This window comes from Gymnogyps californianus, chromosome 8 (genome assembly GCF_018139145.2).
Source record: "Gymnogyps californianus isolate 813 chromosome 8, ASM1813914v2, whole genome shotgun sequence".
In the NCBI taxonomy this organism is placed as follows: Eukaryota; Metazoa; Chordata; class Aves; order Accipitriformes; family Cathartidae; genus Gymnogyps; species Gymnogyps californianus.
This window is the reverse complement of record NC_059478.1, coordinates 20,580,377-20,599,364: the sequence shown is the minus strand read 5'-3', so window position 1 is coordinate 20,599,364 and position 18,988 is coordinate 20,580,377. Positions and strand designations below refer to the sequence as shown.

The 18,988-nt window shown below is 36.7% G+C and overlaps 1 protein-coding gene across 1 annotated transcript in view; it reads right to left on the bottom strand.

The window, feature by feature from the left end:
* TTLL7 (tubulin tyrosine ligase like 7) overlaps positions 1–18,293 on the bottom strand; it is a 55,022-nt gene extending 36,729 nt beyond the window's left edge. The window contains exons 1-8 of the mRNA XM_050901010.1: positions 18,235–18,293; positions 17,962–18,090; positions 16,924–17,045; positions 16,158–16,225; positions 10,881–11,039; positions 9,078–9,294; positions 6,358–6,522; positions 5,384–5,542 (exon numbers count right to left, since the gene is read on the bottom strand). Coding sequence (XP_050756967.1) covers positions 5,384–5,542; positions 6,358–6,522; positions 9,078–9,294; positions 10,881–11,039; positions 16,158–16,225; positions 16,924–17,045; positions 17,962–18,090; positions 18,235–18,259 — 1,044 coding nt within the window. The 5' untranslated portion in view covers positions 18,260–18,293. The remainder of the gene's footprint in view (positions 1–5,383; positions 5,543–6,357; positions 6,523–9,077; positions 9,295–10,880; positions 11,040–16,157; positions 16,226–16,923; positions 17,046–17,961; positions 18,091–18,234) is intronic.
* Positions 18,294–18,988: the final 695 nt, after the last annotated feature.

Below are 18,988 nucleotides of genomic sequence, written 5' to 3'. Positions count from 1 at the left end.
CCTAAACGGGTTTATACCTGTGTGGAAACCACGAAGGCATAACAAATTTGGGTGCCCACAACGCCAGTTCAGTTAATTTTCAGATAAGAATCTCACCTTAAGTTCTCTGTATAAAGAAAAGTTTAAGTTTTTTCCCCTTGACAAGTAACTTGCAGCACATTTGCTTTGCATAGTCATCTATGTGCATTTACCAGAGCATCAGCAAGGGACATATTTCCCTATTTCAAAACAGTAACAGAAATCCCAAAAGATCATGTAGAAAGTTTTTCTAGGTATTTGTTTCTCTTATTCTTTTTCTTCGTTCACACAACCTTTTCACATCATGCCCCTATGCACTATTCCTGAATTTTCCCAGCCATTTCACTGTGCACCTCTGAGGAGTACCTGACTCTGTCTTCTCTCAAAGCCCACTTCAGGTCTGCAGTTAGGTCACAGAATCATAGAATATCATCAAGTCCAACACCTTGCTCCTCACAGGACTACCTAAAACTAAACCATATGACTAACAGCATCATCCAGATGCTCCTTGAACTCTGACAGGCTTGGTGCCATGACCACTTCCCTGGGGAGCCTGTTCCAGTGACTGACCACCCTCTCAGTGAAGAACCTTTTCCTAATGTCCAATCTGAACTTTCCTGATGCAGCTTCATTCCATTTCCTTGTGTCCTATCGCTGGTCACCAGAGAGAGGAGATCAGCACCTCCCCCTCCGCTGCCCCCCTTGAGGAAGTTGCAGACTGCGATGAGGCCACCCCTCAGCCTTCTCTTCTCCAAGCTGAACAAGCCAAGTGACCTCAGCCACTCCTCATAAGTCTTGCCCTCAAGGCCTTCCACCATCTTGGTCATCCTGCTCTGGACACACTCTCATAGTTTCATGTCCTTCTCATATTGAGGCACCCAAAACTGCACACAGTACTCGAGGTGGGGGCGAACCAGTGCCGTGTAGAGTGAGACAATCACCTCCCTCGACTGGCTAGCTATGCTGTGCTTGATGCACCCCAGGACACGGTTGGCCCTTTTTGCCGTGAGGGCACACTGTTGACTCATACTCAACTTGCCATCAACCCAAACCCCCAGATCTCTTTCCATGGGGCTGCTTTCCAGCCTCTCGTCTCCCAATCTGTATGTATAACCAGCATCACCACGTGCCAGGTGGAGAATCCAGCACTTGCTCTTGTTAAATTTCATACAGTTGGTGATTGCCCACAAAGCCCTCCCCTTCCAGGCAAAGCAAACCCAGTTCCCCCAGCTCCTCCTCATACAGCACGTGCTCCAGCCCTCTAAGTACCTTAGCACCTTTCTACTGAACTCATTCCAGTTTGTCAATGTCTCTCCCTTACTCTGGGGCATAGAACTGGACAGAATATTCCAGATGTGGCTTCACAGGTGCCAAATAGATCATTGCCATCAACCTGCAGGTCCAGTTAGCCAACATCACTGTAAGCACATGTTGACTCATGCTCAACACTTTGAGAGAGTCAAGGTGTGACTGAATCTGGTTTATTTTGCTGAAGGTTGGTCATTTTCCACAAGCCACATTGCTGAGTGAGATGCAGAACTTGATCTCAAGCAAAAAAGATTACATTTATGCAGCAGCTTTATGAAAAATGGTATCATCACAGGAACAATTCAAGTGCCAATGAAATGCAATGAGATACATTTGAAACGTATTTCCACATGGCTCTAGTCTAAGTAGTACAAGAAATGCAAATACCATTACGCTATATATTCAGCTACTTGATATCTGCATATAATTTTACTCATGTAAGGGGCTAAATACTGACTGGAACGAAGTGTCTTGTTTGTCAAATGTGATCATGGGTGAGAATCTTAAGAAGTCTTGGGCAAAAACATTATGTTAAGAAAATTGCTTTTCCCTTAAAATATCCCTTAAAAGAAAGTACTGTCCCTTATTTTTCATGTGGCTATCCCTTGTTTCCAGACAAGAAATATGGTTGCAGACTGATCTGTAAGACAGTAGTGTAGTAATCTTTATAACGTACTAGTGATACCGTCACAATAGGTATTCATAATAGCTGGTTACCAAAGCATTGTATATGCATCTGTCAGCTGAGAGACGATTATTTAGAGTACAATGACCTGAGAACCTGGACATACACGTGACTAGGTTGTGTTAATATAACATTAGTAATTTTATCAGGAAGGCACATCTTGAAGATTGTTGACAAAAACAGGATTGTATAAGGGGCCCCAAAAGTACCAGAAAATGATGATAGCGAAGGCCTTGAAAATCCAGAGACTCTGAGATATACATCGATCACAGTGGCCAAGTAGTGTTCACTACAGGAATGCAACCTTGTGAACTAGATAACACTGAGTCTAGGGATAACAAAGAGAACACAGAGCAGAATCCAGGAAATGTAAAACAAACCACTTACGGTAAAACTTGGAGACAATGCAAAATTGCTGGCCAGTGAATGAACAGTCAGTAAGTGGCAGGTGGCAGCAAATGAATAAAAATAACCCTAAGTGAAGCTAAGAGCAAAGAGGAAGAAACCTTCACCATCAACAATGTGTTCTTCCTGGTGAAGAACACAAGACACTGACAACTTGCTATAACCACCTACCCATCTTTTTGGGGAGAAGTAGACCTCTCCTGCCCCTTGTTGGCCTCTGGATCTCCAGGGGCAGGGTGAGTGTAACACCAGAGAAAGGAGTCAATGCCAGAAAGCTTGTGTATGTGAGCTTTAACTACTGTATTAATAGGAATTAGCAATAATTGGACACTTTGGCCTAAGATGTCCAAAGTCATTTTAACTGGACTGATAACAAAGTTTTGAATAGACTTTGCTAGTTCAGTTACACTAAATAATAAATTTGTGGATCTGTATATACGGTGAGTTTCTCACCCACATAAATCACAGGGGAAGTTGGGTACCCTGCACTGGAGGCAGCTATTAAAATGTGACCTTTTTCTCCAATGATCACAACTTCATGATCCCATCTGGATATAATGAGGCTGAAGAAGGCTGGAGTCCATCCAAGAACTTCAACTGTATGATTTTCCTATTTACATAAAATAACCTAGCTTGGAAATTTTGGTCAAAAAGAGTAAAACTGGATTTTCTGGGAACTGAAGGGAGATCTAGGTAGTTGTTGCTACTCAGAAAGAATGGAGGCTGCTGGGACTGCACAGATGCTTGCCAGAAATATTTGGTGCCACAAGATGGCAATCACACATTTCCCACAGCCCTCACTTTGATAGAAGGTTCCGGAAGTTCAGTAGCATCAAGGAGCAGGAGAGCTACATCGCATCAAGGCAATATAAACAAAAGTCATCTCAGGAAAGCAGAATCATTATAATGTTGCACAATTTATTTCTTACAATAGTTTATTAAGCTATCTTTATAACAGAAAAGCTACATGAGGTATGGAAACATGAAACTAGATTTACCATCCTAATCCTATTTTGGCAATTTTCCCATAACACTGGGAGCATTCTGGGCCTTGTGATTAGTACTTGTTACCACTGTTAGAAAGAATTATTCACTCCCCTAAGGGGATTTTGGCAAGAGGGAAATGGTGGAAAGAGATAAGCATGGAAAGCTGGGGAAGAAGCCAGAACTGTTTTAGGAAAAAAAAAATTATATATAGCTATACATATACACACACACAGTATATATATTATGTATAGTGTATACATATACACTGCATATTTGATCTTTACTACGCTACATATAGTATACATACAGTGTGCATGCATATACATACTGTGTGTTTGTTCTGAGAGTGCTGCAAAAAACACGAACAAGCACAGTAAAAATTAGTGGATGAGTATAGAAACTGAATTACTAAGTTTCAAAGTTTGAAATTTCTGTTAGTTTAGTTCAATGTCTGGCAAAATAAGTTGAAGGATACCTGTATCACCAAAAGCAGAAAAGGAAATAATCAGACTTCTGTATTTAAAAAAATAATAACCAGGTACACAACTCCAAGTCCTGAAGTATTCTCCAGCAACCCAAAATACAAGAGCAGTATTAATACTTTATGAGATCCCTCCCTCATAAAAAAGGAATCTGGGATAGTACGATTCTCCTCTGAGACCCATTATCATAAATGGTGAATCAACCCCCCTAAAATCTCCATACTGCATGTAAACACCCAAGGAGATAGAGGGGTGTCTTTCAGAATGAATTCACTACACAGGTTGACTCACCATCTCTCATAGAAGAGGTCTGTCACCATTTGCTACAAGGCTGCATGAAATGCATACACAGACCAACTTCAGTCTATACTTAAACAACTACATACACTTATAGGCAAGCTACAGGCAACCTATATATGATAATCTGGAAGTGTAGAGCTAAATCAAAGGGATAGTAGGCTTTGCTCGACAAAAACAGAAGATGTCAATGTAGTACAGACTAAGTTTTTGTCATGTACTACTTTTGGCTAGCACATCAAAGCCACCAAATATGCCTATGTCTGCATGGCAACACCGAAGGGATTTTATTTTTCTGATTAAAGTTACACTGAACCCCTGAGAGAAATAAGCACAACAAAACAACTGTTAACAGTATTAATGGCCTGAGAACAAGGTTATAATTCAGTAAATTAATTGTGTACATTTTGCTCATCAGTAGCCAAATCATATTCATGATTTATTGTCAATAGATACAATAAATACATTTTGCTTTTTTCCTCCAGCTGTACAGCTTCCCAACCAGTTAACATAATGATATAAGAGAACCTGGAAAAAGACAAGTGAACTTCATCTATACGTTATTAATAGTGTAATTAAAGACACACAATAGACAAACCTCAAACATTCCTGGTTAAAAACGTGTGTGAGCACCACTTAAGCTTAACTGTACCACTAACATATCAGAGGAGAAACGTTTCTTCCAGTCCATTCACGCCAATTATTTGACAGCATTTCATGTATACCGAATTAGTTTCCTCTGTTCATGTGGGTGCTTTTAAAAGCCACAGGAGAGGAAAAGAAGACATATCCCCAAAAAAAGAAAATTAAGACCATACCTTCACAAAAGTTGCCAGAGCCATTTCACAGAGCCATACTCATGAAGGAAATCTATGTAGCACTCAATTGCTATAAACAAGGTCCTTCAGCTACAATCACAACTGGATTAACATCACATTTCTCATTAAAACTTTCAAAAACATCTGAAATGCACCGTTTCTCCAGGAAAACAATTACCTTTACGTGAGTCTCCAAAAATCACTGCAAGGCAGTGTTTCCATATGGATGCTGCAGAAAAAGCACTATCTATGTACTCAACAACAGTACTTCCTGCAATGCACAGATTTTCTTTCGAAGTTTTCTTACATAGATATGGATTCAGCTGGGGCTTAGTTAACTTTACTCTTAAAAATTTACTTTACATTTGTTTAAAGAGGTTTACCTCTAGGAGCCATGGTTTTAGTTTTCTGTCCAGCAGAATATCAAATCCCAGGACTTCAAAGCAGACACTGTCACTTCCTGGTGCTTGCCCTGGCCTGCACATGCGATAAGCATGAAGAACATGTGGCTCTGCAACTATGAGAGTCTTCACTACTAACTCCTGTAGGGATTTTTTTCAGAAAAATTCATCAGGAGAGAAGGCACCAGTATATATTGAACTAATGTGTTTCATACTTTAATCTTTTAAATTTCACTAAAGTATCTACTAAAAAAAGATTTAAAGTACCAAATAAATGGTCTAGAATAAATAAACTATTCCTACGGAGTAGCACATATTTTTTTATATAGCTCTAGAGTATATTGTTATACTTTCCATAGTACATACATACTTTTAGATATATAATAACTTAAATACTAAAGGCATATTGGGAACAAAGTATAGTATAGCCAATCTTCACCCATTTCATTTTGCAATATAATTTTCAACAAATATTCTCAGAATCATACATCCAGATGGTGCCTAAGCTCTAACAATCTTAGGCCTATTCCTCACCTAAAGACACCTGTAACGTAACCACTGACTTCAATGGCGCAGGTTCAAGTCCACAGATATATGCAATGCTGACTACAATTTTGTAAATATTCACACATAAAATTCACTTTATACTCTAGAAAAGTCTCCAAGAATTTCAATGGGATGGTTCCTTCGTATCATATTACTTACGTGAATGACTGTTTGAAAGGGCTTTTGTCCCTCAGAAAAAGTTTAATATTAAATTTATAATCAGACTCTGAATTTAGTCTTTTAAAAACATAATCAATCATTTCTAGTATGTCCTTTGTGGCATGCATTGCTGAGAATTTGGATTACTAAAGTTTCAAAAATCATTCTGGATTCCAGTAAAGCAGATGGCAGAAGCAACTAATTTTCTAAGAATACAGCAAATAAAGAAAAGTGTATTAGTTTTATCTTACTGAAATATCACTCCAGAATTTGGAGACATCAAGATTATTTGTTTCTAGAAACTCAGTAAACCATTTTATGGAGCGTTTGCTTCCTTTGTCTTCTGTTTCATCCCGTTCAAAGTGTTCATTATGTTTATTGACAGAGTAGTTAGTCAGATGCATATACAATTGACTCTAAAAAAAAGGGAGAAAAGATATTAAAAAAAACTTAAATACAACTCTAGAATGGTAAATTCAAAATAATTAAAAGGAAAAAAATATGTTAAATCAATAATGACATAGTCAAACAGTTCATATTTGCAAATATACTATGTGCAGATTTAGTGTTTCTGATTCTTGGAGATTTCATCTACTGAATGTTCTAGCCTTCTTATCCCAAAACCTGTGTTCGTATTTAAGCCAGTTGCAGTCAACTGATCTACCACTCAACATCTGGTTAGGCAACATAATATATCTGCCATTTTTACAGGTCTGTATGTAAACAACTAGCTAAGTGGAGTGAGCAAAAGTGAAGAGCAATTATCATAACTTACAGAATTATTACATTCCACAAGAAGCAAACAATAAAGATGGTATTTTGAAGTGCTACTTTAAAAGTGCTAAAACACACTCTGGCGTCTGTTTCATAGACAATCCCACATTTCAGTTTTCGCTGTAGTTTATTTATGAGAAATGTTCTCATGATAGTGATACTTTAAAATACCTTTTACATATAAACTCATCTGCCATGTTGATATCTGCCAAAATTGCTCATTTTTGACTGGCTGGTAGCCATACATCAGAGGGAGGTAAATTTCAAGATATACATTACATAAATGAGTGAGTGCTATAGTTCCTTTATGGACCAAAATGTCACCAGCAATAGATTCATGTTATCAGTTGCATTTTAAAAAAAAAAAAAAAAAATTACCTTTCCAAGGCCAATTTATAAATCATGATTTATATGTTTACATTATCTCCCAGTACAGATATTAATTCAGCTTTCCACTTACACTACCATGATGACTGTCCTCATCACAGTGACAGTTCTCTGTCATTTTTGATTCCTTACTTGAGTGTAGTTGATATTCTAAGCTGACCATAAGCCTTCTGTTCCAATTCCTTTTTGATAAAGACAGCCAACAGATAACACAAGCCTTCTGCTGTCAATTATCTCACTGCACTTACTTATGTTTAAAAAAACTTAATGAAATTAACAAAACCAATCAATTTAATTGCAGGCTAATTAACAATATATTGTATTAGCACTACAAGTAATGAATTTCTCCCATGCCTTCCAATTACTGCTTTGAGAATCATTCTGAAACCTATTGTTTTTGAGTCATTATAACTGTCATGTTTCCATGAAATTCAAATTATTTCAGACAAAAGCAATTATTTTTTCAGAGTACAAAAAAATGAAAGTGTTTCGTTAAACATCTGAACTGATCTTTAGTTTGAAGTTATCTGGAACAATGTCACTGTGGAACAATGTCATCCAAAGAACAATGATGTCTTTAGTGATAAGCCAGGTTATTTCATACAACAGACAAACTACAACATGAACAGTTGTGAGAACACATTAACAACTGCCTGTTCTGTTTATCCACTAAGAGCATATTTCAATGCTGCTAATGCTGAGACTAGTAACAATAAAAAAATATTAAAAGCAAACTATTCCAAATATAATATTGGAACTCTTCCAAATATACCATTTGTACTGGGCTCCAAATTATACCTGCATTCTTCAAAGGTGCGCTAAGAGACAGTCACAGTTTTAAGTGAGAAGTAGGGAAAAAGGCTCTCCATGTGTTGTCTATTGCATAATTACACTGAAGCAGCTCTAAAAGTATATGGTATGGAAAAGGAAAGATACAGTAGCAACGGAGTGCAGAGTGAGGTATAAGAAACTCAAATCTACTGATGCCTCTCAATGCTTCAAATCTACTTCTTTCTTAACAGACATCTGCATTTTGGTCTGTGCCAGAAGGGAGGGGTTACACCTCTCAACAGGGGAACATGCTATACAGTGAACAGGAGGACTAAAGTGTCCAAAAACTTCAGCATTTCTTGGTTCTCTGCAATTTAATAGGCAGCCCTGCTGCATCATCCTAAAGTTGTCAAGTACATACTCCTTTCCCTGCTGAAGCAGTCACTGACAAACAGCACCAGCAGCAGATTCCCTCACGTTCAGGGACTGCAGTGACCACTCTCATGCACTGGTCTTTTGTATCACTGTTCCTCTGTTTTCTGCATAGGTTCCCAACACGATGGCTGAAACATTGCAGGATCCTCAGCAGAAGCTCTAAACTTCAGGGATGTTAAACAATGATTAGCAGGAGATAAACCTTATCCCCCACCCCAAACTGAGTCTCAGATAAATATAAAAGCAATGTAACTGTCCTTGAAGTGACTTCTTTACTTCATTTTTTCTGGGTTGAATGTCAATAATTGTCATTTTTTGCTTTCTTTTAGGAAATATTTAAACTCTTTAGCATACATACATGCAAAGTCACATAACATTTTTACACATAAGCAATAATATGGCTATACTTGTGATTGTGATAGAAAAGCATGAGTTAAATAGCTTTCATTTTAATTTTTTCTCTTCAGTGACAATGCAGAAGTTCAGCCAGATGAATAACAAATTAAATCTCATGTCACAACTTATTTTATTTTACCTCCTCGAAACACTACACAGATAAAAGCCTACATGCATAAGCAATAAATTGGAATGTACTCCAACTTACCAAATTTGAGTCACTGGGGGGATGATACTTTTCCGTGCCCATTCTCACCAGTCCATCGTGATATAAAAATACTTTTAATGGATCACAGGAGGTTACAAGAATATACACACGTAAATCAAACTTGTAGCCTTCCATAAGAAATGGTTTGTCAAGATATTCCTGAACAATCAAGTGATCCTGAGCTTGTAACTTTTCTCCATTTCTTATTAAAGAGATCCTAGCAAAAACAAAAGTTATATTAAAAACATGGAACTTCTTTGACATTACTCTTCGAAATAGATTTTCATGGTCACTCAGCCAGGTAGTCAGGCTAAAGTCTACCTGGAGAAAGAGACTTAAATATCTGATTTGTAGGGTAGAGAAAAAGTTCCATTTGCTTACATGGCTTTTGGTTTCCTGTCCTTTATGGTGCTTCACTGGATAAAAGAAGGCAATGAGCCATTTCAAAATAACTTTCTGCTTCCTTTGATTCAACAATTTGTAATAATGGGTTCCCCCTACACTTAGAAATTGTTTGGCAGAACGACCAGTCTCCAGATTCTGTGATTATTCCCCATGCAGTTCTAAAAATAGGTTTCCAGTCTTTATCACAACTTCTGCCCGAGGTACAGGTTGCAAAGAACTTCCAGTGTTAACCTGACTTAGTGATGATGTTTGCAAAGCAGGACACTGATCGGTATGACTAAGGATGGCATAGATTAAGCTCAGTATTTCTGTATTCCAGTTTCCCCACATTACAATGAAAAATGGTTTATATACAAACTATAAACTGGCAGTCCCTAACTACACAGACTTTTAAATAACTGTAATAGCTAATATTTCTCAGTGTATAATTATTAACCCTGAATTCTCATAGCTTTGTTGCCTTAATCTTACCCTCTATTATTTATGATACATTTCAACATTCTGGTGCTGAATATTCCTAAGACACTGAAGTAGTTTCCAGGCATTTCTCTGAATTATGCTGCTACCTTCCCCTTCAGCTTACTTTTACAGTAATTCTGATATATTTTTAATAACTAAGAGCTTTACTATACTGTATAATCCAAATTGATATTAAAAGCAATAAAAGCTAGAATTGAAATACCTCAAAACAAGAACAGAGTTAAGAATGAAATTGCGATATTTATCTCTGGTTTTTACTGTGCAGCCCTCTCACAGGCAAAACTGTTTCAACTCAACTGCAGGTCGCAGTCTCTTCAGGGGCGTCCCTCCTCCGGCATGGGTGTCACGTCCTTCCAAGAGTGCACCTCCAGCCACATCCCCAACAGCGTCTCCTCTGTTTCTCCTACACCTTGTGGCTGCCGCTCTCAAATACGTTTGTGGTTCTCTGACTGGCTGCTGTTTTGGCGTGCAGTGGGGTGGCTGGTCTGGTCTCAGAGCTGTGGAAGGTCCTGACCTTCTCCCACCCATGACACCCCTGCAGCCCCCAGCCACTGAAACCCTGCCATTTATGCCCAATACAATCTCACCCTGTAAGTCTAAGTGCAACAGATTAATAAATATATTTTTTAGATAAATTCACAATAAAAATAATCCTGATCTTAAGAATTATTTGAGCTTCATCAGAAAATGCATTCTCTAATTATGCCACATTCAGAACAACATTAAAATACCTCTTTGATTTAGCCTTATATTTTAGCTGCGTCTGCTTGTTAAGCCTTCGTCCAATACATGAACTTTCATACATCATACAACTTGAAATACAATCTTCTTACTAATACACAGATTCTGTTAATGTTGTAAATAGCATTGGATTTCACCTTTAATGGGTAAGAAGACTGAAGTTAACACACAACTTACCCGTGTCCCATTGCACCGTTAGCTGGTTTAACTATGAAAGTTTTCTGTCTACGTTTCTTCTTCAGTTCTTTTACATAGTTCTGAAACTGTGTGTATTCTGCAGGGAAGATCCATGTTCGAGGAATAAAACTATACTCCTGAGGCTGAGTCTTGATCATTCTGCAAAAAAGTGTAATTGAGTTAAAATCTTTTAACCACTTTGATGTTTCAAACCTCATGATTAAAAAGCTTTTACAATAATTTAACAAGGAAACTTTTTTAGCAAAATGCTGTAATATGAAAGCAAACTTCTGCAGTTGTTTAAGAATAGTTAGAGCTCTATAAAATATTCATATGCATACTTTAAGAACAACAAAAGCAGACTATCTTGTGCATTTTTGCATATTATCGTACCGTTATATTACTGGTGTCATTTTCTGGCATCCACCTCACTCCTGTTACAGTTTTTACTCAGTTACTCAGACGATTTAATGCTGTTCCTATTCTTAGAAATATTAAACTTACAATAGACCATGTGATTATAGATCTTTCCCTACCTAACAGACTCCTGGATTCCTGTATCCCTCTTTTTTGTTTTTTCTTGGGAGCGGTTGGGAGATTTGGCAAGTGTTTTAATTTTCATATTGGTATGTGTTTGGGAATGTACGAGGATCAACACACACAAAAAACGAGGACCTGGGATATTTGGAGTTTCTTCATGGGTGCAAAAAATATTAATAAAAAGGACTGAATTTAAAATTAAAATGGAAGCAATTTAAGAAGAGTTTTTTGTCTCTTTCTAGTCTTTTGAAGGAATTTCAAAAGTAAGGAATTGTAGTAAATATACTTCGATACAGGCCAAGCAACTGCCCATGCACCTCCAATATAGGGCAAAACACACAAGCTTGGATTTGTGTTTGGTACCAGCATATTGTGATTAAGATTCCCTGAGCACCTTATTTAGTCAAAAGAAAGCAAAGAAATACAAAGCAAGACAAGGGGGGGAAAAATAGAAGAACTAAACCAAAAATAAGGTTAAGACATTGTAGGGAACAATCTCTGAAACTGAATCTGGTTAAAGGATGCAGCAAGGTCCTCATCTCCCTGCTTTAATAGCCGTGGCAGCTGAGGTAGTGAGCATATCTCATTTTATAGCTCTGTTGTCTGTGCAGAAAAGACAAACAGAAGAGGAAAAATGGTAGAGAATTCAGTTAGTGGAAGTTTCCACCACCCAAAGCTGTGTATCTGACAGATAGGAAGCATATACCCACACCAGACTGGCAGTATGGGCTAGACACATATTGGTTAGCTTTAAACAAAGTAGCTTTAATACTGGTTAACAGCCAAGTTATAGGAGCAATGTGGACTTGGTGCTACTATGCAGACTGGTATACCATAGTTCCCAGCAGAATAAATTTAGTTTTTTCTGAGTTAAATACTGCTGCAGCTAGCTTGTGTCAGGTACTCAGAATACCTGAAACCTCATACATAACTTCATATGAAATTAGTTTGGGTAACCCAGAATTACTCTGTAACATAGGGTGGACACATCTAAAATACAAATATCCACAGACCAACAGAAAGTGACTGGATGTTTAAGAAGAAATTAACTGACATAGGAAGTTCCTCAACTTTGATTTTTTAAAAAATGGCACTATGATGAATTTTAACACCTTTTTAATTAATTACAGATTTAGGTATACTTTTCCTTTTGTAATGAAAACTAATAGCATCAGGATAACTTAAATGTAAAGAGACTTACAGTATCATTTCAATTTTTCATTTCTACTGTGAGCCTACATAATACTCCTGATGCAGCATAAGACACTTTTTCTTTAAGTGGCTCAAATACTAATGGAAAAAACAGAGCCGCCAACCACATCTGTAAGGCTAGGACTGTAGCCAAGCCCTACTGGTATAATAGATACACTGTCACCAAATTGTTTAGCCAACTACCCAACAAACACTCTGCAGAAACCACAATAGCTATAGTAGTCTTGAAGTACTGCATGAGGTTCAGTGCTTCTGCAGCTTCATTGTAACTATTATTTTCACAAATCTGGCTTGATGAAAGCCACCAAATATTCAGAAAAAAAAATTAAAAAACATAAATAGATATTATAATTCATGATTCATACATATTTTTAAACTACTCTCCATCTGCTGTATATTTACAAACGTTATTACCTTGCTCACTGAATAGCTTATCTAGGCAGAAATTATCCTATTTTTAGGCAAAAAGCTATTTCTGTGTTAGTTTCCATCCCTCTCCAAGTTATTTATCATATGCATCCTGAGGTGTTACGTGATAGAGACTTGCCATTTAACTTACTCAGGAGTTTCAATACACATACTCCCTACTCAATGAATATAGCTTCATGGTATTCTAGATATATTCATATTATTTTATGACTGCAAGTACATCAGTTCTATATGCCTTTTTCTATCTTATGCATAACTGGGTAGACTGCAAACACTTAATAATATGAAGCGGAATACTTAACCGTTGTTTACAAGCTCTGGTGCTCACTAGAAGTTTCAACAAAAGAATTCAGCTCTATTCTTTCCTTGCTTGGCCCTATTCAGAACTGGTTTAGGAACATCATCAAGTAGCTTGCGGAATCAAGACCTATTCCATTACAATAGCCCTATTTTCCAGCACATCTGCTATCTGCTACTGTGGGTAACCACTTTTTCACTGTGCTGCTCTATCCTTTAGCCTTTGCAGTCCTTACCAGGAGGTCTGAGAATTAAACAGCAAATTATTGTTCTTCTGAGTGCTATTTTAGCTCACGGATGTGGTCAGACCATGCTCTTGTTTCTCAGAGTGCTTTCTGTGCAAAAGAATCAAAGGTGTTGAACAAAATATAGGTTACTAAAGACATGACTTGTCAGTCTAATAACGCAGATTCCACTGTCTAGGTTTCAAGATCCTCTCACTTTTCAAGTACAAAAGGAGGTTAGTGGGTAGATATGGATGAGAACGATTCGTGGTCCATGATCAGTTCGCAAACCTTTTAGACGTAAACAACAAAGGTGCTGCAAAAAAGACCATCTCATACATGGCTCTGTTCCCCTTCCCATTCATCCTGTACACCTTCTCCCCCACTTATTGTATTCATTCTGTAACCACACTTATCCTTCACATGAGGAGATCTCATCTAAGAGACCATTTACAGAAATTAAGATCTTGTTGGCCCTACAATGGCACCTCTATTTTTTTTTCTTTTCTGTGTTCGATTATTCCCCTTGAAAACAATGCTCATGCCTCCTTTTGTTCTCATTTACATTCCTGCTTCTATCTGTTCCATTACTGTGTGTCCCTACACCTTCTGTGCTAGGTTGTCTTCTTTCATATTACACACACTATATATTACACTGCTCCCTTCCACCCTTCTGCATGTGAAAACCACATTGTCCTGTGATCCAGAGTGCCTGGATATTGGCTGTAAGAGGAATTCCTGAAGTGCAATTCCTTCTGAATAGCATTTGCCTCTCAGAGTCCGATAGATTTGTTTTCTGCTCCATTCCCAACAGTTTGCATAAAAGGGAAGAGTGAGATCAGTATAACAACAAAGGTAGAAGTAAAAGAAAAAGAAGAGTCTACTCTCCACCAATTCTCAGCAGTTGTTTCATGAACTCTCAATGGTACAAAACCCACAGCTATTCTGTACGAGTCAGTAACAGGAATAGAAAAGACTGCATGCAGCAGAAAAGCAAGAGAATAGAATTAGTGTTTCTGCACAATCCTGTTCAAATAAATTTTTAGACAGAACAGCAGCTGTATGAAACAAAATCCTCCACTCTACAGACAAGAGCCTGCCCAACCATGTATCCCAACTGACTTGTGATTTCACATACATGTCTGTTTCACAAGCAGTCTCAAGGCATTTTATTTTTATTTTTATAAATTATGAATACTAAGTATTGAATTGTGAGGCTAGTACTGCGAAAAACAGACTGATTAAAACCCTGCTATATCTACTGATATTAAATGAAGTCACAACATAGATATGTTTGACCCAGAGTTATCGTATCAGAGAAATTATTCCCATCTTATCTATAATATGTGCAATCTCCGCATTGAGTACCTTCAAACTGTGTTTCAAACTCAGAATTCAGTAGGTTGAGAGAGGTATAATCAGACTGTATTTGAAAACAATGTGTGCATGATAACAAGAGCCTTTTGTCCATTTTGCACTTTTTTTTTTTAAATCACAGAACTGTAGCAATACACAGGGATACCACTGCCTACCAAGCTGACCAATGTTGTTCCACTGTCTTCAAGACCTCTCTAAATAGCTGTTTGCCTCCATGTGCTATCTCTATGGTTTTACGTAGAGTTTAAATCTGGAAGGGGCAGTGAAAAGTGCTTGTGTAGCATGTATTGACACAAGGGAGTTCTGGCCCACACGTACGACTAGTAGACACGATAGCAATGCACGTAATACTTGCATCATAATAGTTACATACATTCTACATGCTATGTGTTGTAGTTACAAAACAGAAAAGGAAATAGAGAAAGAGAGAGAGAGAGGAGATATCACATTAATTACATTAATATATGAAAACAAATTCTGTTCTGGTAACAGGAAATGCAGTGTAGGTAACGTTGGGGGCCAAAAGATTAACTCTATTAATAATTGCTCTTTAAACTAGTTTAGATTAGAAGAATCAAAATATCCACACACATTTATCCCTAAACTTTTCCTTATTACCAGGCTGTTGAATCATTATTTAGTATTGTTTTCTTACAGGTCTTACTCACAGATTCTCAGCTAGGATAATTCCTCAGAACCCAGTTATTCCACTAGAGTGAGGAGAATTTATAATTAGACACATGAGCCTCTCTGACTTATTTCTTATATAAACAGTAAGATGCTTCACATTTTTAAATTTGATATACACAAAAATGTAGTCATTTATTATTTTAAACAAATAATATCCATCCACATACTAATTATTTTTTCTATTCTACCGTTACAGGATATATGCCTGGGTGTATTATGTATTAAGTGTATTACAAAATAATTTAAGGCTCTCCTACATTCTGCAATGCATAGACAGAGACCTGAACCCACATCACTTTCCACTGAAGACATTTGGAGAGATACAGTAGCTCACTTCAATGCAACAGATCCAGGATCAAAGCCAAAGTTATTAAGGAACTTTGGAAATTATTCTTGGTCCTCTCATAGCCTCTTAGTAAAAATAAACAAACCTTACAAGCAATAATTCAGTATTGTACTGCATTAATACTATGGCTGAAAAACTTCTTAATATTAAAAGAAAGATTACTTAGTCATGTTTCTTGCCAGAAAATCCTTTCTGCAGATCTCTCCCATTCCTGGAAAATGGTTGATTCTCTGAGGAAGGAGAAAAAAAGAAAGTTAGTTGGTACTTTTTAGTTTTTCTGGCATACCTAATACAATCATTTAAAACATTCAACTGCATGCTCAGGCAAACATAATTACGGTTACATATAAACTATTTAAGATAATATCTTACATTATATTACGTATTCTTAGCAATACTAAAGATGCTGGAAGTTGTATTCTTCTCCACCAACATGACTATGCCCATTGATTTCATTTCAGACATGAAAGGAGACTATCATACTCTTATTCACAAAGCTATCTAGGAACAAAGAATGCTATCACAAAGTAATGATAAAAAAAGGAATTATTTATTCACAGAAACTGCGGAGAGAGCTCTACTTGTTAACTTACTGCTTAAAAGCTTATGAGCAACTTATAAATGATGTTTTGCATCTTCTTTCAAACTCTGATCATTCACAACACCCAACTGGCAGACAAAAGCATGAAAGAACAGCCCCAAATATTTAAACACCAGATTCCAAGTGGTAGGAACAAATAACTCTGGAAAAGAGAATAGGATTTTAAAATACGTAGTGGTATAGCCTTATTGCAGTCTGGTTGGTGGTGTTTTGTGGGGTTTTTTTCCTCTCCATACAAAGGTAACTGACTAAAAGTGACACATTACTGAATGTTTCAGAGTGAAGCAGTTTACTGAAACATGTCAGAAATCCTAACTACCACTCTACCTGATAGTTCCGAAGTTCAGCAATCTTTTCTTGTTGCACAGCAGAATCACTCCATATAAGATTAGCTGTTTCATCTTCATCACGTGTTTTCACAAATCCCATTTCTCGTATTACTACACGTACTACAGAGAAATCACATACTTAGGGAATATTTTGAATCTCTAAAATAGATTCATTTTCAAAATTTAAAAAATCAATTAAGACTTTAAACACTTCCAATATTCAACCCTTTGTCTGAGAACAATGTTAGCATGCAAGCTATTATTTATCTCGCAATATTTCCATCAGTCTATTGCAAACCTGTCATTACAACATTACAGCACCTTGTATTGAGGCTGGAATCAGAGCACAACCACTGATGGGAACTGTAAAGAGCTTCAGGGCATTCCACAATCATCTAGTAAAAGTCCACTTGCAAGGCTTTTAGATTTAATCTTGGCTATCACATATGTTAACTTTAAAACAGTGATGACTATAAGTGTCACTGCAGACAGGGAACAAGAATGCCTCCTTAGTCAAGGTACAGTAGTTACAAAAGCAAATGGATACATTATTTTAACATAAAAAAAGAGAAAAGACTGATTATGTGCCAGGCATAACTCAGGTTCCAGGAGAAAAGATTTTTCTGAAGTAGTCCCAAGCATCAAAACATAAAACATTAGTAGACTTTATTGAGAAACCTCTGTATAATAATTATTTAATATTAAATTTACACTGTTCATCTTTCAAGGCTTTAAGTAAACTTCCAAACACATACATTATTCATAATTAGAGGGGTTTTCCACAGCCTCCTTGATTACTTAAGTTTTTGCATTTCAAGGACCTTCCCTGAGTAACAAATAGGGAGTAATAGATGCACAGTGTTCAAAGCTATCAACTCAATGTTACAAAAAAAGAACAAAGGTTTCTTACAAAAGAAAATCCTTTGGAAACGTCTTACTGTCAGCTTCATGCAAAGTCCATTAATTCACCCCATTAGTTAGTAATTCATTCACGTCAATGGCTATTAGGATGAAAATAAAATATGTAGCTTCCTACCAATTTCATATTTTGTGCCAGCAACATTTGCAGTGATGACTCCATTCTTCTTCTTTCTGACTTTTCTTTTAATTGTGCTTTGATAGGGTAGTTCTGAACTCAAAGTCAGAGGAGCAGTTCCACGGTTATCTTTGAAAAATAATGTTGTAACTATCAGCATCTTTATATCTCAAATAACGTATGCTAAATACACACATTTACTTTGTTGCAACTTAGAGCTACAAGCATACTGAATAACTAATAGGCTACATTAAAAATCCAAGACTAGCATACCTCCCTCATTAGGCAAGGATGGCATTATAACCTAGGATAGTGCCGAAGCAGAGCCCAAATCCCGTTCCAAGTTCTCAGAAAATGATGGAGCTGTCAAAGCCAAATTATTTAAAGTTCCAGTCATACCATTTTAGTCTCTGGTTGTAGCAAATACTAGTTCTGGAATGGATAGATATCTGTGTTAAAAAAATATAAGAGAGACTTTGTTATAGAGAAATCCTAAAAAAATATAAACAGCAGAAAACTAAATATGGAAATGCTTTTAATAACAAGTCAAAAGTAATGCTTATTTTAAAAGATTGATCAAGTTATTGTAAATACAAAACTTTGTTCATTACAATTCAATTGTTTTGTTTCTGGGAAAAATCATTCTGCAGTATTAATTTTCAAAATGATATTTTATCATTTTCTTATTTTCATTTGTGTATGGGAGATTTTGGGCATGAAAATAGGTAACACTGAATTCAGTCAATACTGCAAATTTTTTTCTCCACAAAGCTCACTGAATTTATAGCAATTTTAAACCATATTTTAATTAAAAATTTAATATCAGACACACTGCATTATGCATTTTCAGGTACCAAATGGGAAATAACTGAAATCACTTTAATAATCTTTTTCCACTTTTTCATTTTTCAACATTTTTTAAAGCAATTGTCCAAAATCACTTGGGAACACATGGCTGCAGCTTCATGATCACCTCATGACACAATGGACACAATTTCAAAGACACTTTGGGTTGGCAAGTATCTAA